At 43.9% G+C, this 27,644-nt stretch overlaps 2 protein-coding genes across 5 annotated transcripts; both read left to right on the forward strand.

Moving 5' to 3' along the window:
- Positions 1–1,009: 1,009 nt before the first annotated feature.
- LOC109528665 (Indian hedgehog signaling molecule) lies at positions 1,010–10,235 on the forward strand. The gene is made up of 3 exons (XM_019891553.1): positions 1,010–2,239; positions 6,887–7,148; positions 8,921–10,235. The coding sequence occupies exons 1-3, from the start codon at positions 1,940–1,942 to the stop codon at positions 9,586–9,588; spliced, it is 1,230 nt and encodes a 409-aa protein (XP_019747112.1). The 5' UTR covers positions 1,010–1,939; the 3' UTR covers positions 9,589–10,235.
- An 853-nt stretch (positions 10,236–11,088) lies between these two features.
- On the forward strand, positions 11,089–27,141 carry bin1b (bridging integrator 1b). 4 transcript variants are annotated; one of them, XM_019891548.1, is made up of 16 exons: positions 11,092–11,512; positions 19,068–19,148; positions 19,277–19,331; positions 20,071–20,165; positions 20,538–20,633; positions 20,981–21,088; positions 21,805–21,897; positions 22,823–22,908; positions 23,431–23,506; positions 23,599–23,654; positions 23,732–23,773; positions 24,259–24,301; positions 24,504–24,599; positions 26,135–26,188; positions 26,253–26,354; positions 26,437–27,141. In XM_019891548.1, the coding sequence occupies exons 1-16, from the start codon at positions 11,423–11,425 to the stop codon at positions 26,536–26,538; spliced, it is 1,275 nt and encodes a 424-aa protein (XP_019747107.1). In that variant the 5' UTR covers positions 11,092–11,422; the 3' UTR covers positions 26,539–27,141. The 4 variants fall into 4 exon arrangements, with proteins under 4 accessions (XP_019747110.1, XP_019747107.1, XP_019747109.1 ...); XM_019891549.1 differs by lacking the exon at positions 24,504–24,599 and having other exon boundaries at positions 11,098–11,512; XM_019891551.1 differs by lacking the exons at positions 26,135–26,188; positions 26,253–26,354; positions 26,437–27,141 and adding an exon at positions 24,852–25,151 and having other exon boundaries at positions 11,089–11,512.
- The last annotated feature ends 503 nt before the right edge of the window (positions 27,142–27,644 follow it).

Raw genomic sequence — 27,644 nt, forward strand, 5'->3', positions numbered from 1 at the left:
AAATATTTACTCCCATTTTTTTTCCATCAGAGATGCAAGTAAACATTTGTAGATTACTTTTTCATGATCATATCATATGTCATATGGTAATATATTGAGCAATTTTTGCAAGTGAAGCATTAGGGTCAGTGAAAGGTGGATTTTTTTTTCTGAAAAGTCATGGCTATAAATTAGAACACATGGTGAAATCCATATTGTGCAAGATTTTATAGGTCAAACTTAAAAACAAAAAATTAAAATATCTCCAAAACCGATGTGCAAGATTTATTTATTTTTATCGGTAGTAGAAAAAAAAACGGTTGTAAAAAAAAAAGGGGGGGGGGTAGGTTGCACAAAATGCAACCGTTTCTCCCATGGACTCAAAAACAGCTGATCTCTATCGAATGTTTAAAATGGGCCATCAGCATCGTCTACTGGTGGTTGTGCATCAGTAAAGTGCCGCCCGTGTCCTCATTCCAACAGCAAGACATCCGTGACAGTCAGATCCATAGTCGGGTAATTATTATTATTATTATTATTTGTTTTTGTTTTTTTAATGGACATGATGAAACTTGACCCGCATCACAGCCAAGCTTCCTCCTTCGCATGCGGCCGTTGTGTGTGACCCTCTGCAACACCGGCCTCATCTGACACACAGCCAACAAAGCGGGCATGGTCAGTGACGGTTTGACAGACCTTCCGTTTGTATTGACTCTGGGAAAATTGCCAGAATTACGCAGTTTCGCCAGAATCTGACCAAGAGAACCCCGCGTTGATTTAGGGAGACGACTGCCAAGACGACTTTCAATGCCCCAGGCAAGTATGGCTACACGCATTAGCTGGCATGGCGTCTCGACAAAAAGTTTATGTGAGCTATTTTAAGCTTGCTTTAATAGAACCAGTGTAACAAAAAATGCGCTTAGAATGGATCGATGCTTTTTTATATGTATATATAAAATATAAATTTCCTTCTGGCCACCATAGGTACACTTTAAAGGCAAGGGCAAATGTGTGCATCTGAGGTGGGGGTGGAGTCCAATTAAGTTTTGCCCACCCTTTTACTCGAGAGTGGATAAGGGGGGTTTCTGGTATGGTCGTTATGTGTGGCTGCACAGAGCAGCACAAAAACAATGCTGCATGAAATGGTTTGCAATGGCATGCCATGTTAATCATTGCCATTTGTATGGGGAATTTGCCCCCTTCCGTGTGGATTCGCCCTCTGTAAAAGACATGCTAGGTGTGGGGTGAGGTCTGAAGGCATGAATGAAATGTAAGTTAGATGTATCAAAAACATGCAGAGGAAAAGCTCAAAGGTCTTGGGTGCACCATTTCAAGAGAAAGGGAGAGAGAGAGGGAGGGGGAGAGAGAGAGAGAGAAACGAGCAAAGGATTTATGTCTGAGGAATATGTTGCTTTACTGCATGGTCGTGGTGGTTGGGGCGGCGGGGGTGGGTCTCTCGGATTCTCTGCTGTTATGTACTTAATGTCAGGAGTGTTCCTCACCTGCAGCCCCTGACAAACTCTCGGATGTGCACGCCGGTGCCCCCGATGGGAGGAAATGTTGGGTGGGCACCTTTCATGCCACTTGCACGCACAGCCACAGGGCAACATTGAGCTGCGGGGACACCCTTTGACCGCCGCGCGCCTCCGTGTCTCACTACGAGACAGCTTTGAAGGCCACTGCCAAGACAAACTCAACCTCGCCTATTTATGCCCCTGCCTCCAAGTGCCCTCAAGACGCTCGAGTGTCGGCAGCGCGCTGGGAAGTTCCTTTGCACCTCGTCCGTGGCGCGCACCTTTTTTACGCGCGTGGAATGGCAACATCGGAGGACTCGGGGGGGCGTCTTGCTCTCTTGCCGCCGCTTTGAAGGTCCCAGTTATTGTGACCGGCTAGGGCATTTGAACCTCTGACCACCTGCCCGTGGGGTGGCGGGGGGGTGGAGGACATCGGCCCGGCTGGAATGCTTCTCCCGAGGCTTCTCGCGTGTCTCGCCGGGTGCGCCTTGCTCCTGATGCCGGGCTGCGGGGGCTGCGGGCCGGGCCGAGGCTACGGCAAGAGGCGCTCGCCGCGGAAGCTGGCACCGCTCGCCTACAAGCAGTTCAGCCCCAACGTGGCCGAGAAGACATTAGGGGCCAGCGGGAGATACGAAGGCAAAATCACCCGCAACTCGGAGCGCTTCAGGGAGCTCACCCCCAACTACAACCCCGACATCATCTTCAAGGATGAGGAGAACACAGGTGCAGACCGCATGATGACGCAGGTGAGAGTGAGACACGCAGCCCCGGCCCAAGTATTGCAGTTTTCCGATCTAATAGTAACTTTCGTGGTGCACTTTGACCAGTCTTGAGACGCGTGGATGCGCTTATCTTTTTTTTCCACATTCCTTGTTGACTCAAGGCCTAGAGCGCGCGTTTGTTATGTCTTGCTGCCATTAGCGATGCGCGGTCGCCAGAGTTCGTCCACCCAGACGGCTTACAGTAATTGTAAATCATTATTTTTTTTAATGGTCGTTGTAGATGAGAGCATGCACTTGGTCCCATCACGTTTGTTTCTGTGGCTTAAAACACAGGCAGGCAGGTAATAGTTTACCTATTTGTGATCCCAATTTTCATTGAATTTAGTATTTATACTACCAGTTTTTTCTCTCCCTCTATCTCCTACCAACACACGTGTGGACCGCGCACACTGCAAGAAATATTGCCTGTAAAAAAAAAAGTGTGCGTCCGCCCTGCTTTGTTAATTGGAACGTGCTGTATAGAACAACCCCCCCCCCCCACGTCCCCCAATGCAAAGGCGTTCATCTGAAAGCAGCGTAATTTTGCGTTCGGGTGTATATTTTTTTTTCAAGCGCGTTCGCATAATGTAGGAGATCCGGCGCGCAGCACACAGCCTGGCTGTTTGTCTTTGACTGTTCCGTGTGACTTTTAGCTTGTTTTCTCAGTTTCGCGCGGACAGGAATAGCGAGCGCACTTGCCCTCTTTGAAGCCGTAATGAAAGTGAATTTTTCACCTCGTGGGTTTTTCTATTCACTTTTCCTGCGCGCGCTGCTGCGAATACAGAAGCTCCTGTTCCAGAAACACACTTAATCACTTTTGTGGCGCAAAGCGGCGACACAAACGTGTAACTTTACTGCGGTCAAACTCATGTTAACGCCGCAGAGGAGAAAGTGTCAACACATTTGACTGTGAGGGCGAGACATCGTTGACGCATTGATCAGAGGCAGAAGGTGCGCAAAGATCGTCGGCCTGCGCGTGCAATGTTTGTGCAGCCAGCGGTTTAGTGCACAAACCGCTGTGCGTGTGCGCTAAATGGAGCGCCTAATTTATGAAGTCTGACCGCGCAGAGAAAACACCAATGTTCGAATCCACGGGACCCGTGAAAAGGCAACTTCATGGCCATCGACGCGGGCTATTCTTAACGCAACCAATTGGCTTCGATCCCACTTTTCACCCTTGAGGACTTGAGGTGTCGCTAACCTAACCGTAACCCCAGTCCGAAATAGTTTTTGTCAACATGCAGACAGACAATATATCTTCAGAAGCGAGTAAAAAGAGAGAATGGAGTGAGTAAAAGACTGAATGTGCAAAATTTGAGATCATTCCATATTTCTGATAAAAGTGCAATGTCTACTGCCAAGCAGAACTCTGTAATTTCACATCTACAGTCAAGTAAATATTATTATCTTATTTCATAAAGCCTACCACCACTAGTTGGAATAAATTTGAATCCCTCCACAGGCGGCCAAGGATAGACACAGCCACTGGTGCACGACCAATCAATTGTTGCATAAACAGTAACAAAATAAACATGGCACAACTGACACCAAGTCACTTGACCCTCAGATTAGCTAACCAGTTAACAGAGGGTTAACTCTCCACTTTCGCCACTCAACTCCACACATGCCCCAGCTTTTAAAGCCACAAAACAGTTATAGTAAGAGATACTACAGTGTGGAACGTGGGGATGACAACTCAACTCAACTGTATTTGTAGAGCACTTTAAAACAACCACCGCTGTATACAAAGTGCTGCACATGGAGCAAATATCATGTATACAACAATAAAACAATAAATTAATAATGAAGACAGTAGAAAGCACAAAACAGTAAAAATGAGATCAAGTCTGAGTCATGCCGAGTCAAACTCCAAATAATACCTGCACATCACATGCATATTTTGTATTGGTAGGATGATTTTGGTGAAAAAAAAATACACAACATGAGTCCTTGCACTTAATGTTGGTTTCTTAGTTACTATTTTACTGATGTGCGATTTGTGGAAGGGTGGCACGCTGCACGCCTGGTTAGCACGTCCGCCTCACAGTGCAAAGGTCGTGGGTGTGATTCCAGACTCTGGCCTTCCTGTGTGGCATTTGTATGTTCTCCCAGTGCCTGTGTGGGTTTCCTCCCACATTTCAAAAACATGCGTGGTAGATGAATTCATTACACTAAATTGTCTGTCGGTGGGATTGTGAGAGTGAACGGTTGTTAGTTTGTGTATGCCCTGCGATTGGCTGGCAACCAGTTCAGGGTGCACCCCGCCTACTACCCGAAGATGGCTCCAGCCCACCCATGACCCTTGTGAGGATAAGCGGATAAGACAATGAATGGATAGGTGAAAATGAGGAAGTGAGGGTTAGAAAAAAATGTTTCGAACAAGACTGCCCAAACAGTCATCTAATCTGTTCATATTTCATGACCGATGAGCAATAAAATTCACATGGGGCAATCTTGTAAATGGGAGCTGGCCCCGTGTTGCACCGATGAATGAGAAAAGTGCTGAGTGCAATATTGATATATCCTGCCCTTGACAAAATTGCAACCGATCCTTGATCTTGACCAGTTGTCATCTGAAAGAAAGACCTTCTCTCTATACATTTATTTCTTAAATTTAAAAATGACAACAATGGAGTCATCCCACTCTGCTACTGAGTTGCTCAATTGATGTGGCTGGACCATTTTTGAATGTACGGACTATTTTAGTGAGGGTGGAACACAAGGAAGTGAGCGATGGAAACCAACTTTTTCTTCTCTTTACCCGCCTTAGATTGCTGCCCAGTGTGAAGAGTCGGTAGAATAAAGCAGGCAATTGACATGGGCCATGTCAATTGTTAATTTTAAGATATGAGAAGTGCTGCTAAAAAAATTGACAGCGGGCTGGTAATGGCCCCCGGGCTGTAGTTTGAACACTCCTGTCGAAGTCAGGTTTACATGGCACTATGTTTTAAGGTCAGCTTGAGTTAACCAAGCTAAATTTGAGCTTTTTCTGATTGAACAGTTAATTGACTTCCTGTCTGTAAGCCAATGGCGTCTCACCTTAGAGGAAATGGACCTTGTTGCGCTTGGCATGAACAATCGGGTCAAGGTGTTCGCGAGCACTGGCCGGCCAGACGAACGGTTCAGATGACAACTTTATTAGCAGCGTTACGAGTGGGAAAGGGGCTGGTCCGGGGGGAGCCGGGATGGGAGGGGGAGCCTTGTCAGTCAATGGGCCCTCTCACCTTGTGTTTGCTTAACCAGACAGCAGAAGTTCACACACTACCCATAAAAATGTCAATCATAAAGCGTTACTCGCAACTTCCTACTTTTATTGGGTTCCAATAAAGTCCAACAGTAAACTTTTTTTTTTCAGAGCTAATGTGTGGAACTTTGGACCCGGGAGCTGAATGAACTGCCAAATCAGAGAAGCCGCATGTATATCAAGGGTGGCAAAACTAATTTCCTCGAGGGCCATGCAGAAGAAAACCAAAGGCCATCTTGGCATTCTTCACTTTGAATTGATCAAACACGCTTATGGACGATTTTCTTATTTTGTAAACTGCTACCTCACGGCTTTCTGTTCCGGGTGAAAAGGAAATATCGTAGTTGAGGATTTTTTCCAGATTTTTCGCGTGGTCGGCGTATTCTATGAGAAAAAGTCCGCGTCTGCGCTGAGCAGCTGTGGAATCACATCTCCAAGTTCAGAACCAAAACAGGAGCAATCTGATCTAATCAGTAAATGTTGAAAGTAGTGTTTATTTCAATGTAATGATCTGAAGGGTTTTGTTTCACAAATGCGACCGCGAAACTGAGCAGAAAGTGAAGCAAACACTGGTGGCTCATGCTGTTGCCGTGTGAAACTGAATTATCTTTGTTCCTCAAGGTGCTGTAAATAGAAATGATATTATTTCAGTCAAGATTTTTTTGTGTGTGTTTTTGCAAAAGCTCTTTATAAAACTAATATATTATTATTTGTAGTAGTAGTAGTAGTAGTAGTCATACAGCGGTGCCTTGATATCCGAGTGATACGACTTTTCAGAGATCGGACATTTGTTTGCTTTGACTTGTGAGCAAAAATTTGAGATACAAGCACTGTACAGTGGGAGGGAACTCAACTCATTGCACAGCAAGCAGCATTTTGGCAGGTAGTAAACAATTCTTCCAAAAAGCGGCTTCAAAATGTTTATTGGCACTCCCAGTTGGTTTGCTGTCAATCTAAACATGAAACTAAGACAGTTTTATACGGAGTGTCATTAAAACAACCGCATAAATGTTCCTAATTTCTGTTTATCTTAATGTTAACAGTCATATTTAACGCTCTGCTCTGTCTCTCTCTGTCTGTATTACAATGACCGCAGGTGGCTGACGCATGCACACCAGAAGGAGCCACACAATTCTCATTGAACTGAAGCAAAAAACACCACCAAAAAACTGTTTAATTCTTTACATCACCGCCTTGAAAAAAAATTCAGATTTCACTATATGACGCCCGCAAGCCACTAAAAGACAAACAGCAGGCCCCATATGGCCCCCGAACCTTATTTTGGACACACCTGGTATACGGTATATCTAACATGTGGTTGCATAAGGCAAAATCTGACGTGTGTGTGTGTGTGTGTGTGTGTGTGTGTGTGTGTGTGTGTCCCGCAGCGCTGCAAGGACAAGCTGAACTCCCTCGCCATCTCCGTGATGAACCTTTGGCCCGGGGTGAGGCTGCGGGTCACCGAGGGCTGGGACGAGGACGGCCATCACTCGGAGGAGTCGCTCCACTACGAGGGGCGGGCAGTGGACATCACCACCTCGGACAGGGATCGGAACAAGTACGCCATGCTGGCTCGGCTGGCTGTGGAGGCGGGCTTCGACTGGGTCTACTACGAATCCAAGGCCCACATCCACTGCAGTGTCAAGTCGGGTGAGTTTCAGGTCACCATTCGGACGGAGCTTTGTGCTTTGAACCCTTCGGCCTACTACGCTTCCACGTTGGAATGTTGCTCACCATTTACTGGATTGGCGGTGCTTGGTGTCAAAAGTTTGAGAACTATTGTGCTAAACCAGAAACATACTGCAAAGCAAGGTAAAAATGAGTGCCCCAGCTGGTGTAAATCAGTAGAAGTGGCATAGTTATCAAGCTTGTCGCTTCAAGCCCAGTGACTAAAACACATACGACCTTGAAAGTCAGACAACACAAAACGAGCTGCAGCTCTGCTTCCTCTGTCCTGTCCCTGCTTTCATGAATGCCTCTGCACGTTTGCCTCTTTGCCTCCTTCCCTTTCTTCATCCCACAAGCCTCTTCATGACGATTCTGCTGCCCCTGCTGCAATCTTGCTAAACTAACTCGAGAGTGTGTGTGTGTGTGTGTGTGTGTGTGCGTGTGCGTGTGTGTGTGTGTGTGTGTGTGTGAGAGAGAGAGAGACACACAAGCATGCAAAAAGTCTGGAAAGCAGAAGTAGACCCACCAGGTAAAGGCCAAGAACATGACAGACCGTCTTCATACGCCTGAGTAGTAACTGAGATTTTCCTTTTCTTTCCCTCTTTTCCTCCTTTTTCTCTCCTTCCCTCCCAGATCGGGTTGCGAGGGCGCAGTCCTTGACCTGATTACACGGGCAAGCAGTCAAGTTGGTATCTTTTTGGGTTCTTTTTTTTGTTCCCCACTCTACTTCAGACCGAGTGACATCCCTCATGTTGGGCTGCTTCTTTCATCGTACTAATTTTAACACCTCAATTAGTGTAAAGTCGTGCTTTAAATATATAAGAGGATCTTTTCAAATCGATCAACATGAGGATTTCATATTGTATTAAACTTTAAGCTTTGTTGAATTTTACTTTCCTCTCAGCTCATTCCTGGCCATTTCTGTCCACATACTGTACATGTAAAATATTTTTGGGGCTTGTTTTTTTCCTTTTTTTTTTAAACGAATATCAATGCCTGTCATTAACATAAAATATCCATTCATTTTTATTTTTTAACTCTTCAAATGAGCACTATCTTACATTTTTCTTGTATTGCTGATCTTGTCTTTCTACAGCCAGCAGAGGGAGCCTGCACTTCTCCAATTAAAATGCAGTTCTTTTCTCAGGGTCGGCAGTGCGTAATTTTGATTAATTGGCCCTATTGACCTTATTCAAGAACATTTTCTTTCGAATGGTGTATTTGACTGACTTATTTATGAATCAGTTATTGAATCAAAGAAATGACAAAAGAATACAATATGAATAAATCCATTGTAACTAACCAAATTCAATGGGGAAAGGGGTAACGTAAAGCAAAAATGCTGGGTGGGCCCAATTGAAGAACGGAGCAGGCCAAACTTTTCATTTTAAATCGACTAAATAGCAAGAAAATAAAATATGTCATATTTATGGGTTTCAAATGGCCACAGTAGAGCCAACGGTACAAATTACATAAATTGTATATTATTAAATAGTTGAAATTGGCAATGTGAAAATCAGATAATGGCAACCTGAACCCCCCCCCCCCCGTCCCTCCCCAACAGAGAAAGCAAAGTGGACACAAATGGCCAGTATCGAGTCAGAGGATTCTTGGTCTAGCAAATATACTCATTTACTCTATCCGCGATGACATAATGGTACGATGTCAATTGTTCTGCTTGTGCTGAAAGAAACAAAAATGCATGTCAACGCTAACCCCGCTAAGTACAATATTTGACTCTTGCTGTCTTTCAGACCACTCGGTGGCAGCCAAGTCTGGAGGTTGTTTCCCGGGCGACGCCTTGGTCACTGTGGAAAACGGCCTTCAGAAGTTCATCCGTGACCTGCGCCCCGGCGAGCCAGTCCTGACCTTGTCTGGCGCCGAACTAGTGTACAGCCAAGTCCTGACCTTCCTGGATCGCGACCCGGCGACACACAAGCTCTTCTACACCCTAAAGACAAAAAATGGGGCGCGCCTCTCTCTGACCGCCGCCCACTTGCTGTTTGTGTCTCAGGGAAACTGCTCAGAGGGGGCGCCGCCCACCCCCGGCTCCTTGAGGACGGTGTACGCTTGTGATGCCCGGCCGGGTCATTGCGCACTGGTGGCCGGCGGTCCATCGGGAACACTTTCCCGCATCACAAGGGTCACAGTGACGGAGAGGAGGGGGGCTTTCGCTCCTCTGACAGCGCAGGGGACACTCGTGGTGGATGGGGTGGTGGCATCCTGCTACGCGGTGGTGGAAGGGCATTCCTTGGCTCACTGGGCCTTCTTGCCACTCAGGCTGATGCACAGCTGGACTGGCACCAGTGGTTACCGTGGTGATGGGGTCCACTGGTACGCTGATCTTTTACACTGGCTGGGGGTAATGCTGCTGGACTCGGGGCACCTCCACCCACTGGGCGTGACCGCAGCCTACAGTTGAGGACAAAAACTGGAGAAAGGCGATCCAAAGGAACCATGTGATGGATCACCGCTACGCCTCATGGGAAATGCTGGAAAAGAAGTCATAATAAATCAGACAGCCGGACTATAGGATCATATGTTAATAAATCGACTGGTAAATAATCCTGATATAGAACAATAAATTACAAATTCATTGAGCAAACTGAAATGGAAGATATATGCGATGAGAATGAACTCCAACTGGAATGAAAAGTTGCACACTAACTACACTGAACAAAAATACAAATGCAACGCTTTTGCTCCCATCTTTCATTATCTGAAGTTCATGGTTTTTTTTCTTTTTCCATGTGCACAAATGAGGTATTACTCTCAAATAATATTTACAAATCTGTCTAAATGTGTATTAGTGAGTACCTCTACTTTGCTGAAATAAACCATCCACCTCTCAGCATGATTGTTGCACATGTATAAAAGGCCACTCAGAAATGTGCCTAAGGCACACCAATTTGATACATACTTCTGAAAAACATTCGCTCAAATTACCTTGAATAACACTGGTCACCAATAGCAAATTTTAATCAGAGAGGGCTATATGTGCCTCTAAATGGGTTTTTGATGCATATTTTAAAAATGTCTGCACTTTTTTTTTCTTGAAGATCAGGCCTTTGAGATTTTTTATTTTTGACCCGTAAAAGCTTGCGCGATATGGATTTTACCATGCTTTGTAATTTAGCTATGACGTTTCAGAAAAAGATTCCACCTGTTGCTGAACCTAACTTTTGATTTGTGAATATGACTAGATTAAGATAATAATCATAATCATAATCATAATTATGATTATGATTATTATGAAAACCTGATGTGCTAGAGAAAAAAAAAAGGGCAGATTCAGGAATCAACGCAAATAATCTTTTAAATGTTCAAATTATCACTTCTACGGTATTAATTGAAAATCACGATGTCCCAACACTTGCGAGCTATTGTTGGAACAATACTGGTGGGCTACCCATGTGGTCCTTGCGGCACTTCGTTGGTGACCCCTCTTTGCGAGTGACCTTTTATTGTGGGCAGCCTCAGGGAACACCTGTTCAATTATCATGCCGTATAATCAGCCTTGAGACATGCCACACCTGTGAGGAGGAGGGATTGTTTTGGCAAAAGAAAAATGCTCACTAAGGCAAATCAGGCAGATTTTTTTAAACAGTATTTAAGACAAAAGTGCTTCATTTAAATTTCTGTTCAGTATACTTTTAAGGGCTGTGTTTCCTGTGTTCAAGTAACAATGATATATATTTTAGGAGGATTCATTATGTATTTAATATTTTCTTGTTCACAGAAAGTCAACAAGAAGTTATGGTGGGAGAGAATATTTATTTGGGGGGAAAATAAATCTGTGAAAAACATTGTTTCATGACTGCCCTCTAGTGGTGTCGAATGCATGTGGCCCCCATCCGGTTGCCTGCAAAAGCGCGCGTGCACAAATAAACCTCAAGCGCAGGCCCCAAAGGCCCACACACCAGGTGTCGCCTAATAATACCACCAGCGCTACTCCTTTAAGAGCAAGACTCGGAGGAAACCCAATCGGTCCACATTTGGAGTGCAAGTCTTCATGAATTAGCCGAGCAGAAAGGCTGTGTTCGGTTCCACGTCCATTGTATCTCCCTTGTTCTTGTGGACTCGTACAAAATCCGGATTAAATTACGCGCTGCTCCTTTAAGAAGCTCCAACGGGATTACAGTTACACGCAGCGACCCAACTCGGTGTCCGGTAGTTTTTACGCACACTTTACCCTCAGGAGACACTTGTCACTCACTACTGAGTCGGTGCCGCCTCAACCCAGAACGCAGCGAGTCATGGCCGAGACTGGGAACAGTGGGAAGGGGGTCACCGCCGGGAAACTGGCCATCACAGTCCAGAAGAGGTTGAGCAGAGCGCAGGAGAAGGTAGGACAAAAACATTTCACCTCTTGACCTCATATAAATGTTTTCCTCATTGGAAAGTCTTTTTAGACCACATTTGATTTCCAACTATTCTATTTAAATGAAATCAGTCTACTCGTAGGCTGTTTCAAAAATGCGTTTATGATTTCCGTTTATATCTTATTTCTTAGGCCGCGTATGGAAAAAAAAAAGAATAAATTCAAGCGCTGCAGGGTCGCTGATCTTCAGTAGAGGGCGAAAGTGAGCCTACAATAACCACCAGGCTATGTAAATGTAGGGGGATTAAAAAAAGGACAATATAACAAAATTGTGACATTTGTGGGGAAATTTATAGTCAAGATTTAGAATTTCAAAAAGTTAGGTTAGTAAATACTAGTGTTTATCGCGCTGAAAGTGGACTATGATAAAATAAAAGGCTATCTATAACTCACATACGCTTATATGATATCCAAACAACTTTATGGTCAACACAGAAGAGGTCTTAAAATGTAGAAATCAAAGCAGGTAAATAAATGGTAACTAACTTGCTACATGTAGCTATAGATAGCTAGCTAGCCAATAGATAGATACTTGATTTATCCACAAAATATATTTACAAAAATATATGCCGGATCCTCAGTGTGAAGCAAGTTCTTCCATCCCATCTAATCGCTTAGTGTTAATTTAACGCCTGCTGATCTTTTAGCTTCTAATCACCCTGCATGCGCACGTCAGAAAAGGGATGACCATTCCTAGGTAAATTAGTATTTTCAATTAATGGTGAGGCCTGAAGTGTTATTTTTATATACACATACACACACACACACACACACACACACACACACACACACACACACACACACGCGCACACACACACACACACGCACACAAAGGCAGATATTCCCACAAACACACTCCGAATGCATTTACTGAATATAAATGACAATTGTGTAGTTTCAACGACAGGACAAAAACATGATGTTAAGTAAGTGATTCATATTTAATAAGATAAGATAATGAGATAGAAAGCAGATTTTTGGAAGTGAGGAGTAATGAGGAAGGTCAAAGTTTCCTCCTCAATATGGGGGCTGGTGATCCTGTTGGGCTTTTTGGGTGTAGGCTGCAGCTGTCTGTTCAATGGCGTTGTCTTGCAGCCACATGAGTTCTCATTGCTCATGGCTCTGCCTGCTTGTTCGTGAGTGAAGCAGCCAAAGAAAAGCATGAAGTCTTTGAGCTGTTAGTTTTGAGTCTCTCTGGGATGAGTTACGTGAATCTAACGCCCTGCTTGGTGTGCACACCTGTCCCTTTTTCCTCATAGGACTCACAGTATGCCTGTGCCAGAGGGGGTTGAGGAGGAGGTGCATGTCTATGAATAGCCCCCCAACCCCTGCTTCCCCATTTCGCTCATAGCCACAAATTGTCTGTATGTATTTTTGGCTTCCGAAATTGAACACCGGCACATTGCTGTCATGCGTGAGGCATTGAACCTGCTCATACAGGGGTTCTTATTGAATAGTTTTTATTTGAGAGTGGGGCAGCACAGGATTCTCAATCCAGACCTCCCTGTGGGGTGGTTGCATGTTTTCTTTTGTGTTTTTTGTTTTTTAGCAACTCTGGCTTCCACTCATATGAAAAAAAATATGCATGTTAGCTTTACTGAAATCTCTGAGTTGTATGTAAAGTATGGATGATTTCAAGTGTGAATGCCTCTTTGGCCATACACTTCTGCTTGTGGTATTGGACTTTTTAATTTCAAGATGAACCTAATGTTCTCTAGAACTTTAGCTTCATGTGACCTCTGAAGCACATTGAGTTGCATTGTGTATGAAATGTTTCAGAAATGTTTGGACAACTTGCTTTTTTTTTTTAATTTTTTTTTTTTTAATTTTCGAGGTTGTCCATTTGCTGTATGCCTTTCTGTTACACATCCAGGCTGTGTGTATCTGTATTGCAACCTGCTGATGTCGCTCAGTGGCCACTTCCTGCTTGAAGCCTCACACTGTTGATCAGTTATTAGGCCTTGCTTTTGTCTCACGGTGTCAAGATGTGAAAAGCATGATGAAGCCAATGGTTGAAATTCTAATTCGTCCAGTCATCATCATCAACAAGCGCTTGTTTTGAATTTTGCCATTCAGCTCCTTGTTTGGGAACGTGCATTCAAAAGGTGAAATTAAATTCACCTGTCAAGATTATAGTGAATTTGGGGGAAATTTCTCCAAATCACAAACTTTTTGGGAGCCATGGATCTGCCCTGCGACTGTCTGGCAACTGGTCGAGGCCCACTTATAGGCTCCAGCTTGCCCATGACCCAAGTGAGGGTAAGCACTATCAAAAATGGATAGATGTTGCCTCATGTGCTCCTTGCAGGACCAAGATCAAACCCTGCGGTGGCGATAGAGGACAAAATTTGAGAGTGTGTTGCAGGCTGTAGGGAAGTCCCTTTAGGCAAGCTAATTGTGGCTTGCTGTGACTAGTCATTTGACTACATTAGTGACCAGATGACACTTACACCAACCACATCTGGGTTTATCTTAAGGTCAGAGTTGATAAAAAGGCGTCAGGGAGGTTTGGGGCACACAACACAACGAGATGTGACAAAAGTACTCGCAATCTGTTTTTAAATTTAAGTACCGATGTTTGTGAAATAAAAGATTGATTCAACTTCAGTCAAAACAATAAATGTAAGGGGGGCTGGGGGAATCACTGAAAAATACCTGTGCAGAAGTAAAAAGCGTAAACATAAATTATTACCGGTACTGTAAATACCTGGGTGGCCCGGTGGTCCAGTGGTTAGCGCGTTGACCTCACAGTGCAGAGGTCGTTTGCATGTTCTCCCCGGGCCTGCGTGGGTTTTCTCCGGGTGCTCCAGTTTCCTCCCACATTCCAAAAACATGCATGGCAGGCTGTTTGAGCACTCTAAATTGTCCCTAAGTGTGAGAGTGGGCTCGGATGGTTGTTGGTCTCTATGTGCCCTACGATTGGTTGGCAACCGGTCCAGGGTGTCCCTCGCCTACTGCCCGATGATGGCTGGGATAGGCTCCAGCACCTCCCGTGTCCCTAGTGAGGATAAAGCGGATCGGAAAATGAATGAATGAATGAATCAATGAATGTAAATACCTGTTTTGTTAACATGGTACAACAAAAGCATCTGCACGCAAATGAATTTTCCTCTTATAAGCACTTTTAACGCTTCTAATGCTCTCAAAATATCTTTACTAACCTCGTGAACGGACTAACAAAAAATTCCAAGTTAGCTTATGATCGCAACGGAACACGGGTTTGCATGTCTACCTCACAGTTCTGTGGCAGGGATGGAGCTACATGGTGGCCAGTGGCCACCCCCAAATATGAGGGAAAATGTTGATACCTGTGACTTTGCCACGATTTTCACATGGATGTAGTATTCTTGGATCCCATGATACTCTGCCTCAAATCATTTACATCGACACAATTTTTAAAGAATAAACTTGCCTCCCTCGTAAAATCTATTCAGGGGTGCTAGACAGGAGGGTCCATCGGGTCATTGAATCTCGTTCGGGTTAGGGTGGGGGTTTGGGTTGGGATTAGGGTTATGGTTAGGGTTTAGGGTTAGGGGTTAAGGTGGGCTTTAGGGTTAGGGTTAGGGTTAGGGGGTTAAGGTTAGGGAGAGAGTGGGCTTTAGGGTTAGGGTTAGGGGGTTAAGGTTAGGGAGAGGGTTAGGGCTATGGGGTTAGTGTTATGGTTAAGGGTTAGGGTTTGGGGTTAAGAGTTAGGGTTGGGGTTAGGTTTACGGTTAGGGGTTAAGGGATCGGGTTTGGCGGTTAGGGGTTAGGGTTTTGAGTTAGGGCAGGGGTGCCCATTACGTCGATCCTGATCGACCGGTAGATCTAGGAGGGGTCCCAAGTAGATCCGAGGGGTGTAGAGGAAAAACAAACAAACAACCATTTGTGTGTCTTTGTACATGTTAGTAATACTGCATATTTTTTGTGTTAATGTACACTGCACCCTAATCATCCTATCAGTCTCATTTGCACAAAAAAATATTTTAGAAATAAAATAAAACAAAGCAGGTAATTCTTTAACCTACGGTGGCGCGTGACCTACGTCACCGGAAGTTGTTAGCGCTCAGCAGTCTGCAATTGCAGGTTGTGATCAGAGCTGTTGCGCTATATCTTTTATCGTCATTATTCTCATTCAGAGTTTGCTCAGTTTGTACAATTCACCGAGGGCACGGGCATAGAATAGGAATCTAGAGCGCCCAGGGAAGCACTTTAAAACGGTACGTGTGAGCTATGTACGATAGTTAACAGGCTGCAAAAGTGCATTGCATGCCTCCGTGTCAGGCTGTTTCTCATCATGGCGTGCATGCATGCTTGTGTGTGTGTGTGCGTGTGCGTGCGCGGTAAGGGACGATCCCGGGAGGTTGGTTGATCAAAAAGTCTATTTTCGGTCCAAAAAGTTTGGGCACCCCTGAGTTAGGGGTCAGGTGTTAGGGTTAGGAGTTAGGGTTAGGGTTAATGGATTAGGGTTATGTGGTTAGGGTTTGGGGTTAGGGGTTATGGTGGGCTTTTGGGTTAGGGGTTATGGTTATGGGCAGGGTTGGGGTTAGCTGTTAGAGCAGGGGTGCCCATTACATCGATCGCGATCGACCAGTAGATCAAAGACTGGTCCCAAGTCGATCCGAGGGGTGTAGAGGGGAAAAAAAAAAAACAACAAAATTTGTGTCTCTGTACATGTTAGTATTATATTTTTTGTGTTAATGCACACTGCACCCTAATCATTCTCTCAGTCTCACTTTCACAAAAAGTATTTTAAAAAGAAAAGAAAATAAAGCAGGTCATCTTTAACCTACGGTGACGTGTGACTGCGTCAACGGTAGTTGTTAGTGCTCAGCAGTCTGCAGTTGCAGCTCGTGATCAGAGTTGTTGTACTATATCTTTTATCGTTATCATTATTCGCATTCAGATTTTTGTTTTGTACAATTCATCGAGGGGACGGGCAAAGAATGGGAATCTGGAGGGCCCGAGAGAATTGTTTTAAAACAGTACGTGTGAGCTACGATCGTTAACAGATTGCCTAAGTGCGTCGCATGCCTCAGCGTCAGGCTATTGCTCATCATGGCATGCGTATGTACCTGCGTGCGTGTGTGCGTATGCGCGCATACGCGGTAATGGTTCGATCACGGGAGGTTGGTTGATAGAAAGTAGATCTTCGGTCAAAAAAGTTTGGGCACCCCTAGGTTAGAGGTTAGGGTTAGGGGTTTGGGCTTAGAGTTTGGGTAGGGTTAAGGATAGGGGTTAGGCCCTCACCCCTGACCGTTAGAAGTTAGGGTTTATGGTTAGGGGGTTAGGGTTAGAGGTTTAAGGTATGGGGCTTGGGGTTACAGGTTAAGGTTAGGGTTAGAGGGTTAAGGTTAGAGGATTAGGGTAAAAGGGTTTGGGTTAGGGGGTTATGGGTTACGGTTAGGGATTAGGAGTTTGGGTTGGGGCTAGGGTTTGGGGTTAGGGTGAGGGGTTAGGAGTTAGGAGTTAGGTTAGGATTTATGGTTAGGGGGTTATGTTTTATGGGGTAGGGTTGGAGGGTTAGGGGTTAGTGTTCGTGGTTAGGGGGATAGGGTTAGGGGGTGAGGGTTAGGGGTTGGGGTCAGGGGATTAGTGTTAGGGGCTTAGGGTTAGCATTAGGGTTAGGTGTCTCGGGGTTAGGGTGGTGTTTGGGGTTCAAGTAAGCGGTTAGGGTTAGGGGTTAGCGCTAGGGCGGGGGTTAGGTTTAGGGGGTTAGTGGTTAGGGTTGGGGGTTAGGGTTAGGGGTTAGGGTTTGAGTAAGGTTTGGGATAGCATTGGATTATGGGTAGGGTTAGGGGATTAGGGTTAGGGGATTGGGGTTAGGGTTAGTGTTACGATTAGGGTTAGGGTGGGGTTTGAGGTTGGGGTTAGAGGTTAGGGTTAGGGGTTAGGGTTAGGTTTAGGGGGTTAGGGGTTGGAGTAAGGGGTTTGGTTTGTGGTTAGGGGTTGCGGTTAGGGTTTAGGGGGTTAGGGGTTGGAGTTAGGGTTGGGTTATGGGTAGGTTTAGGGGTTGGGGCTAGGGTTAGTGTTTAAGAATTAGGGTTAGGGGATTAGGGTTTGGGTTCAGGCAGGGGTCGGCAACCCAAAATGTTGAAAGAGCCATATAGGACAAAAAACAAAAAAGAAATATGTCTGGAGCCGCAAAAAAATAAAAGCCCTCTTTAAAACTTACAATGAAGGAAACACATGCTGTATGTATGTAGGAGTGGACTGTCTCAGAATTGTTTATTATTCATTCCTTTGTTGTGTGTTCACAAACGGCCCCATAGAATTTACTTTGTGATTTCCTTGCTTGATTTTCTGTTTTGGTGCATTCTTTTCACTTTTCTTAGTGTCATTGAAGTGATCATTAATTTCCATTTTTCGGAGGCTGTCTTGTCGAACTAGAGGAGAGAAGGCACGGAGTCGGACGCAGACGTGTCTGTGTTTGTCGAGACTGTTAAAAGCATAAATAAAGTGTACGTTTTAAAAAAAAAACACAGCTCTCCTTTTTTCGGAGCTGCAACATGCATCTATATCTGTATGATCTATCTTAGCCTACTATCAAAATGACTAAGTTTGCTACAAATGAGAATTCATGATTAAATGTTTTTTTTTCCGTGCAGTGCATTCTGTAGATCAGGGGTGCCCAACCTTTTTTGACCGAAGATCTACTTTTTGTTTAACCAACCTACCGCGATCGACTCGCACATACACAACACATTTACAGACGCATGCCTACCTACCTTCGTCGAGATCTGAGGTGGCGGCATGGGACACACTTTTGCAGCGTTTTTGACTATCGTAGCTCACGTGTACCATTTTAAAAATGCTTTTCACGGCCCTCCAGATTCTCTTTGCCAGTACCCTCGGTGAATTGTACATGAAACGCCGTTTTTTTGTTTTTTGGGGTTTTTTTTGCAACAGCCACCTGCCTTGAATCCTGCCCTGCTAATAGAAACGTGTGTCACAGGCTATGACGCAAATCTTCGTTGACAGAAATGTTGAAACGTAATATTTATTCTACACATTTTTACAGCATTGGGAAACGTTAAGAATGTTTGTGTCATGTTTTTGCTCCTACAGAAACCATATTTAAAACAAAAAAAATAATTTCCCTACCACATGTTTTTCCATTTTCAAACATTTTTTTATAAAGCTCCAGGGAGCCACTAGATGGTGCTAAAGAGCCGCATGCAGCTCTGGAGCCACATGTTGCCGACGCCCGGGTTAAGGTGTTAGGGTTACGGGTTAGGGGGTTAGGGAGTTATGTTGAGGGTGAGAGTTGGAGTTATGGGTTTAGGGTTAGGGTTGTGGTTGGGATTTTGGTTGGGGTTAGGGGTTATGATTAGGGCTAGAAGTTAGTGTTAGCATTAGGGTTGAGGGTTATGGTTAGGCTTCCTCCCACGTTTCAAAAACAACAAACAAAAAAATGCTGCTTGTACTTGGTGACACTCAAGCTGAGTGATCACTTCTTTGTGAGAACACCACCTGAAAATATTTTTTCAGTGTCCATTGCTGGTCTGGACATAGTGAAACATTGTCGCTGTGCTTTTCAGGTTTTGCAGAAACTTGGCAAAGCGGACGAGACTAGAGATGTCATCTTTGAGGAGATGGTTGCCAACTTCAACAAGCAGATGGTCATTGCCACAAGTTTTCACTCACAATATCATGCACTCAATTTTCCTGACCACGTACAAGCCATCTTAATGTATATGATGGGAGATTGTTTCACTTTGATGTTGCTCATTGACCTTTTTCAACTCAGGGAGAAGGCACCAAGCTGCAAAAGGATCTGAAAGCATACATGACCGCAGTAAAAAGTAAGTCAGAATAGACACTCTTGAAACGTGGTTCATGGACGATCTTGTATAAATCACATTCATAGAAGTAAAAATCGCCATGTAGCATATTACTTGAGTAAAAATCATAAAGTAGCTGTAGCTGATGTTTGCTATTACGTATTGAAGTTTCAAAAGTAATTTTCTGATATGATTTATACTACAGTATTGAAGTTTTTTTTTCAAGTGATGGTTTTTTATTACGTTTTGTTAAGGAAATTGATTTAATTTAGAGGTGTAGAGTAAATAAAGGAATGCTAATGCTAATAGCAAAGTTAGCTTGCATAGGTTAGCCAGGCCATCATGTTGACCATAAACTTAAACAAGCCAATGATAACTAAAAGAACATCACATTTTGACGTCACTGGTTTAATATCGGACTTCTTCCCCAGGTATTTGCCAATGTTTCTGTCATGTCAGTATTACGTACAAAAAGCATTCGTATAAATATGGCCACAGGTGTGTAACGTTATCCTTGTGACCTCAACATTGTCATTTTGGTCAACATCTGCTGCTGGAGATGATCTGTGAGCAGCCGGGTCAACAGCAGGTGCTTCCATCTTGTCAAACATTGTCAGTACTCTCCCTTGGGAAATTGCCTGCCTCACTCTGGACAGCAGCCTTATTCTTATGCTTTGTGCTCCACAGTTCTGGCATTTCATCAACAATCAGTTCATTTGAACTGACAGTCTGCCACTTGATCTTCTTTGACACATTTCAGCTTTGCACGAGGCATCACGGAGGCTGCAGGACTGCCTGGCTGAAATGTACGAGCCCGAGTGGTTCGGCAAAGAAGAGATGGACGCCATGGTGGAGGTGAGATCCTGACCTTTGATCTTGGCTGCCTTCCTTTTCCTGAATTGAACTTCTCCGCCTTTTTCTTTTGAGCACCTCCTCACTTTTATTTCGCTCTGTTGTCACTTTCTTTGCTTTAACTGCATGCGTGTGTCCTTCCTGCTGAAGGAGATGATAGAGAAGGAGATGGACAATAACTTGGAGGTAACACATTAGAGTGGTCAAAAATGTTGTAACAAGAATTCAAGACCAAATGAACCACCGGGAAACAAAGACAGATATTTTGTTGACATTTTGCATTGCACTGAATGTACTCAATCTTACACTGCACTGTGTGTGTGTGTGTGTGTGTGTGTGTGTGTGTGTGTGTGTGTGTGTGTGTGTGTGTTGTAGGACACAGACACTCTGTGGTTGGACTTCCATCAGAACATAACAGACAGCTCAATGCTCTCCTTGGATTCGTACCTGACTCAGTTTCCTGATATCAAGGTGTTTAATTGTCCAAATGTGACAATCTTTTTGTTTTGTTTTTTCCTTGGACCACACTTTTTATGTTATCACAAGTACTTTGTAGGCATTAATTACAACAATACTCTGTGGTATGTATTCTTTGTTCTCTGTGAAAAATGACTACATTTACTACAGCTTACTGCGGAGCTGTCAAGGTCTCCATGTGTAACGGTATGTCTGTATTGTATTGCCCGCAGGTGGCATATCTCCCGCGATAAACTGGGGTTAACTCGACATATCGTAAATGAGATATGTGTTATTGAGTAAGTGGTGAGTGAGTCCACTGGATAATGACGACCTGCTCACTCTCCTGCGCCCCCTTACAGGCTCGCATTGCAAAGCGGGACCGTAAGATGGTGGACTTTGACAGTGCCAGACATCACTTTGCCTCCTTACAGAAGGGCAAGAAAAAGGATGAGGCCAAGATCGCCAAGGTAACTGTGTCAGCTTGTCATGCTTGTACTACTTTGTAGAAACATGTTTGTTAGATGTCCTGCGATTGGCTGGCATCCTGCCTCTCACCCAAAAACAGATGGGATTGCCTCCAGCTTGCTTCGCGCTTCAGAAAATGCGTGGATGGATTTTTTTTTCCCCCTGTATTTTAATGCTAACCAGTAAAAGCATATTTGGAAAAGCTATTTCAATAATGAATAGACAATCCTTTTATGAAGCATTAAGAACCATCTGACCTTTCTGTCTTTGAGGGATGAACCAAAAGAGGTTAAGTGTTGCTAAAAGTTCCTCTTCCTTACCCTGTCCCACACCCTTGGCTTTTTCATCCAATAACAAGTCAGGACTCAGTCTATTCACCTTTACAGTCTCTAGGATAAGAATTCTAGAATTCTTATCCTAAAATATAACTGCAGAGTTGCTGCAGTACCGTTTCGCTTTCAAATTTATCCTTGGGCCAGATTGAACTCCTTCACTAGCCTCTTTTGGCCCCCGGTTAAGGACCTCTGCCTTAAATAGTGTTGTCTTGTTCCATGTTTACTGTCTACTGAACAAAAACTGACTAACAGATTGCTGTTGTTTGGACCTATTTACTTTTGTTGCCTTTTGTCTTGTTCTTCTATCACTTGCTCATTGTCAACGCCCCCCACCCCCACCAAATGGTCTTGCTCCCCTTTGTCTGCATGGTGTGTGTGGTCAGCCTGCGGCCCTGTTGGAGATGGCAGCGCCAAGCTGGGCTCAGGGTTTGCTCTCAGCCCACCAGGTGGCTCAGACTAACCTCTCCTACAACCAGGTGATGATTAACCCTGAATTCAAACGCATAGAGGACATTTCACCTTGATGGCTCATGTACTTCTGGGTCGCAAAAGCCCAAATGTTCTCCACTGAAATGGATAATGCACTGTCGAACTGATGTTAGCGAAGAGGCTAACCTTTACATTGCTCAAAGACAACCCGACCCAACATTTACCTGTACCTGTGAGACAATGCCTTGAACAAACCCTATGAGGTTAAGCTTGGTTCCTTGTCTGTACCTTTAGAAGTGGTTACAATGCCAAACGGCAGTCTTGCGATCTTCACTGTACAACTATGTATTCATGATGAAATAATCCACATACTAAAAAATGGACTTCAAATCCTTTGAATATGCTGAACGTAAGGCATTCGGTCCCAAGAACAATTTGGACCCAGACAATCATTTTTCCAATACATATTAAAAATTGTGCTAATTAATGACTTTTTTTAACTTCACCTTACTTCCTGTCAAATGTCTCCCATTTATTTTTAAAAAGTACATTTTTTGCAAGGATTTCTTTTTTTCTTTCTTTTTTTAAAATTAAATTGCGGGGAATCTGGTTGTGCAACCCCATACACAAGTTTTTGCCATGGTTTCAGGTGAGCAGTAGTCACTTGCTTTGTTCCACCTGGAAGTACCCTGATGCCTATTGTTTGCAACCATTTAAAAATGTCTTAAGATTCAGATTAATGTTCAAGGCTTTGATGGGTTTGTCTACAATGACAGCTGACAGCTTTTCATTGCCTGTGAGTTGATGTTCAAGCGCCTCAGGTGGCCCCATTCTGATGGGACATTTTTTCTTTGTGTTATGCATTATTGCATGCATTATCTTGTATTATTATATGCATAGATGTTTATATGCTTCACTGGATCATAGTGAGTTGAAGTTGTGGATTCTGTTTGTGTGTGCGTATACATGTAGGCCGAGGAAGAGCTGGGTCGCTCTCAAAAGATTTTTGAAGAGCTGAATGTGGAATTACAAGACCAGCTTCCAGTGCTGTGGGACAGGTGAAACAGTACCACCATATCGAAGCATTACAGAATCGTACCTTGACTGAAGGATTTAATTTGTAACCCACTTTAAAGTGAACCCCAACTATTGACGAGGGATAAGAACAGAGACCTGTGGGAAAAGACACACACACACACACACACACACACACACACACACACACACACACACACACACACTTCTCGGAGTCTAGTTTTTGTTTCCCCACTGTAACACAGTTTCCAACTGACTACCGTTGGAATATTAGTCAAGAATTCACTCCTTCCTCTGCAGCTACTCCGTGTTTTATAGTATCACCGCTAGCTTCCAAGCTGCTAGCCTGGAAAGGCTAACAGCTTAGAAGCTAGTGAAAACACAATTTAAAAATCTCCTGAATAAATTCGAGAAATTGTAGGTCAACGTACTACTGTATTTATAACCATTCAATCTGACGTGTGTGTGTGTGTGTGTGTGTGTGTGTGTGTGTGTGTGTGTGTGCGTGTGTGTGTGTGTGTGTGTGTGTATACACACTTTTTTAGCCGTGTTGGCATCTATGTTAACACATTCCAGAGTCTGGCGGGTCATCAAGAGAAGTTCCACAAAGAGATGAGCAAGGTAAGTCACTCTGAGCTTTTCTGACTTCCCTCTCTATTGAGTTGATAAGAGCTTCTTCATCCTTTGTTATTATCCTCCTACCTCTTCCTCAGCTGAGTCAAAACCTGAATGACATCATGACCAAACTTGAAGAGCAGAGGCAGCTCAAGTAAGTCCATCCGATATTAGAGGCGATCACGGTAACGGGATAACCCATAGAGTAATGTCCCTCACCCCCGACTGTAGAAAAGCCGGTGCAGCAGCCAAGGCAGGCGACGAGGCAAAGAGGTAACCTGCTGCATGGCTGCTGCATGCTTTTATTGCAACACCTGGGTCCATTTTCATCCTCATGTTTGGGAGTGTCACCCATAGGGGTTTCAGTTGAAGTTAGCTGTAAAATTAAACATACAATCTATTTAAAACAACGACATAACTTTGCCTTATATGAAAGTCTACTTGCGCAATGCTAACACAGAATGCTAAAATGCTATAGACGGGCTAAAGAATGCCACTGGTGTCGTTGTGTTACAACTCTCTGAGCAATGGATGTTTGAACACAAAACGGTGCAAAATGTACATAGACAATTGACCAATACCCACCAGCATACATTCTTTATCCTTTGCAAAGAACAGCTAATATTACTGCAGCCACCTGAGTAATTGTGACTGTCTTTGTCTTTGTTTATATTGTCAACCACAACTATGTGATATCATTTTGCAGGTACATGTTGTACTTTTTGTGTCACTTTTCTCCTCCTGTCTTTGTCTTGCAGTGACGAAGCCAACCACAGCAATGCAGCCAGCTCGCCACCCACGGTAAATAAATAAAGAAATAAATCCTGCATTTGTACTTGTACCTCATATTGCTCCATCCCATCACCTCAATGATTAGTGTCAGGTGGGAATCATGAGGGAACACCCACTTTCCAGACTGAGGGAAAAAAAAAAAAAAAAAAAACAGGACAGGACAGGATCATGACAATGTGTGTGCGCTTCTGCATGTGCACGCGTTTGGAAGAGGCCCAGCTCGCTGCCCAGCCGGCCTCTCCAGCATGATGAATCGCTTGATGACAGCACGTCTGATATTAACAAAGAGTCCATAACAACAACACAGGTCAGATGATAGTTGGACGGATGTCTAGTATCCTACCCTAACCCCCCCATGTGTCTCTGTGTTTGTGTGTGTGTGTCAGCCCTCCGCATGGGTCACCCTGCTAAATTGAGATCTTTTACACAAGCCCGGTCGTAATCCCCTGCGACAAACATACAGATTATTTTGGATTCCTGTTGCAGCTTTCTAGGTTCATTATTTGAAGCTCATTTCGCCTCAATAAGCTACTGTACTTGTTTTTACTGCTGCATGAAGGTGCCATCTTGGGACTTACCGGTAAAAAGGGTCTTTCTTCCTTTTGAATTTTAAAGCGACGTAAGTTTTTCACTCAAAGTTGCTTTCTCCTCTTCTGCATGTTGACACCCATGGCAATTCCGCCCACTCACCTACTAAACACATCCCGCCAACATCCTTCCGTCTATTGCTTCCAAATCCTCTGCGGTACTCCACGACTTTTGATGCTGTTGCATGACCAGGCTGTTGCCCGGGATGAGGAGCAGCCCCGGGAGCAAGTTGAGGGTGGATGGTACTATAATGAAGGAAGCTCCCAGAGTGACCCGCAACTCAATTGTGGGGCGAACCGCGCTGAGCCCACTTGGTCTTATGATGTGGGTCAGGGGGGCTGGGCCCATGATGAACAAGTGCAGGTAGGGACTCTTGAAACAGGCATCACCTCTCACTGGGCTCCTGAACTCAGCCTGGAATTCAAGGATCCAAAGTCACATACAGTGTTCACCCACATTGACACTGTTCGCCATTCACAAATTGATGAGGCCAAAGTGATAAAAAAGTATTGCTTTTGTACACTTAGTGGCATCTTGGTGTCCAGTACCAATGTTGAAGTGAGTTGAGGAGCTTCATTTAGACAAAAGTAGTGCTTTGCCACCATATTGTGGCATGTTGGTGCCAAGAAACTACATTGAAGTGAGTTCAGAAGCTTAACTTAGGCAAAAGTTGTTCTCTGCCACCATTTTGTTGCCAAGGATGTATGTTGAAATGAGTTGAGGAGCTTCATGTACAAAAGCATTATTTTGACTCCTCCTTGGTGCATCTCGGTACCAAGCAACTGCGTCAAAGTGAGCTGAGGAGCTTAATTTAGACAAAAGTGGACAATATTTTTTGGGGCAAAATCTTGTGGCATTCTGACATGTTTTAGACGAGGCTATGTCTTGAACAAATGAAGCTTCTCCTCCGACTTCAACATATTCTCTTGGCACCAATAAGTTACAATGTGGCGCAAGCAATATTTTAGAATGAAACAGGCCTTTCCTTTGCACAAAAACGGCAAGTAGGTGACCATTCACAGAAATTACAGGGGGTATGTTCCCCCTGATCCCTCCAAAATGTCCAAATATATTAACTTGCAATTGCCAAAGCGCAAATATGCATTTAGAGGTGGGAGACAAACTCTTGAAGATTTTTGCTCAACTCCGCATTTTATCGGTTTCTTTTTTTTTTTTTCTTTTTGAGTGTGTGAGAGCAACTTGCCTTGGTGATTCTTCTTAAATAATGCACACATTCTTTTTCTTTTCTGGCAGGTTTCTGAATCCAACAGCTCGGATTACAAGCTCCCTCCTGGGTTCCTCTACAAGGTGAACCGTCACAGTAACAGCGGAAAGTGTGACTTTTTGCACTGACTCAAACGTCCTGCTCCAGGTCAAAGCCATCCACGAATATGCTGCCACTGATGGGGACGAACTGGAGCTGAATGTTGGGGATATTGTGCTCGTTTTGGCGTTCGACACCCCAGATGAGCAAGTCAGTGATGTCTCTTCACAATCACTTGACACACTGCTGCATGTGTGGCTGCCCTAATGTTTGTTAAAATGTGTGTTTGTAGGATGACGGCTGGCTCATGGGCGTGCAGGAATCTCTCTGGATACGTAACAAAGATATTTCATCCAAAGGGGTCTTCCCTGAGAATTTCACGCAGAAACTTTGAAGTTCACATCTCCTTCCTCGAGGTACTTCCAGATTTATTTGGAATAAAAAATGAAATATGAAATTACTCATTTGCCAGTCCCAAAATGATGTCCTTTAGAAACTGAAGAACTTAATCAAGATTAACGTCAACTGATATGTAGATCTTAAAACATGGATCTATCTTTTTGAAGTTCTTCTTCTTCATGTTAGATCATTATTTGTGTTGAATTCACCCACAAATATTGTTAAGAAATAAATGGAACAGGAAGTCATGGAGTGTGCCAGTGACAAACTTTGAACATTGCTAAAAAAAAAAAAAAAAAAACGGCTCACGCTGAGGTGACAATGAGGAAACTTGTGTCCAACCAGAGCTCTGGAGGACACTCGCGTGCTAATAACCGAGATGGTTTGATGATGCAAAAAAGAAAATCTCACCTAAACTTTTGATATTTCATCTTTCGTTTGAAGATTGTCTTTGTCATGTCAGTATCTCTGCTTTCATGCGTTATCTTTTCTTTTTGAAGGACACATTTACATGTTTTGGCAATGTTCAGCCAGGTGGAAACTCTCATATTATACAGTATTATACAGTATAACTATCATTAAAGATTGATGAAGCCCATCGTGTTGTGTGTTTATTCCAAATGGGTTTAGCCTTCTGGATGGACAATTGACAAATGTGAAGGAGTCCCACATGGGCTAAGCAAAGTCACCCCCTGTGTGGGCGAGGCTAAGACAATATATGAACAGGAACCGTTTTGGACAGGGCGGACCTTCTTCCTCGTTTGTCAGAAAGTGCTGCGTATGCTTGATCTTTTTGGGCATCCAACAAGCTAATTAGAATTCTAGAGAACATACAATCTTCTGGTAAATAAAGTGAGAATAGCGAGTATTAAAAATGAAAGCACCGGTGGTGGCTCCCATGGAACTTTTTCAAACACAATCCAGTTTGGGATGCTTGTTGTCCTATTTAAAACTAAGAGAGATACCAAAACAAATGTTAAACACTCAAACTTCATTGACTGTACAAACAAACTGTGTGTATTCTCATGTCCTCTTGATCCTTCTTTTGGGGTAAGAGTCAGTCACTGGTCCTAGTTGCTATACTGAAGTCCTTTTCAATAT

This window comes from Hippocampus comes, unplaced genomic scaffold (assembly GCF_001891065.2).
Source record: "Hippocampus comes isolate QL1 unplaced genomic scaffold, H_comes_QL1_v1.1 scaffold174, whole genome shotgun sequence".
NCBI lineage: Eukaryota > Metazoa > Chordata > Actinopteri > Syngnathiformes > Syngnathidae > Hippocampus > Hippocampus comes.

Excerpts from the sequence above, each read along its gene's own strand:
- LOC109528665 (XM_019891553.1), top strand. The coding sequence starts at position 1,940 with ATGCTTCTCCCGAGGCTTCTCGCGTGTCTCGCCGGGTGCGCCTTGCTC. Across the intron at positions 2,240-6,886 it reads CAGACCGCATGATGACGCAG|CGCTGCAAGGACAAGCTGAA; the intron begins GTGAGAGTGAGA and ends TGTGTCCCGCAG. Across the intron at positions 7,149-8,920 it reads CCACTGCAGTGTCAAGTCGG|ACCACTCGGTGGCAGCCAAG; the intron begins GTGAGTTTCAGG and ends GCTGTCTTTCAG.
- bin1b (XM_019891548.1), top strand. The coding sequence starts at position 11,423 with ATGGCCGAGACTGGGAACAGTGGGAAGGGGGTCACCGCCGGGAAACTG. Across the intron at positions 20,634-20,980 it reads CTCAGTTTCCTGATATCAAG|GCTCGCATTGCAAAGCGGGA; the intron begins GTGTTTAATTGT and ends GCCCCCTTACAG. Across the intron at positions 21,898-22,822 it reads CTAACCTCTCCTACAACCAG|GCCGAGGAAGAGCTGGGTCG; the intron begins GTGATGATTAAC and ends GTATACATGTAG.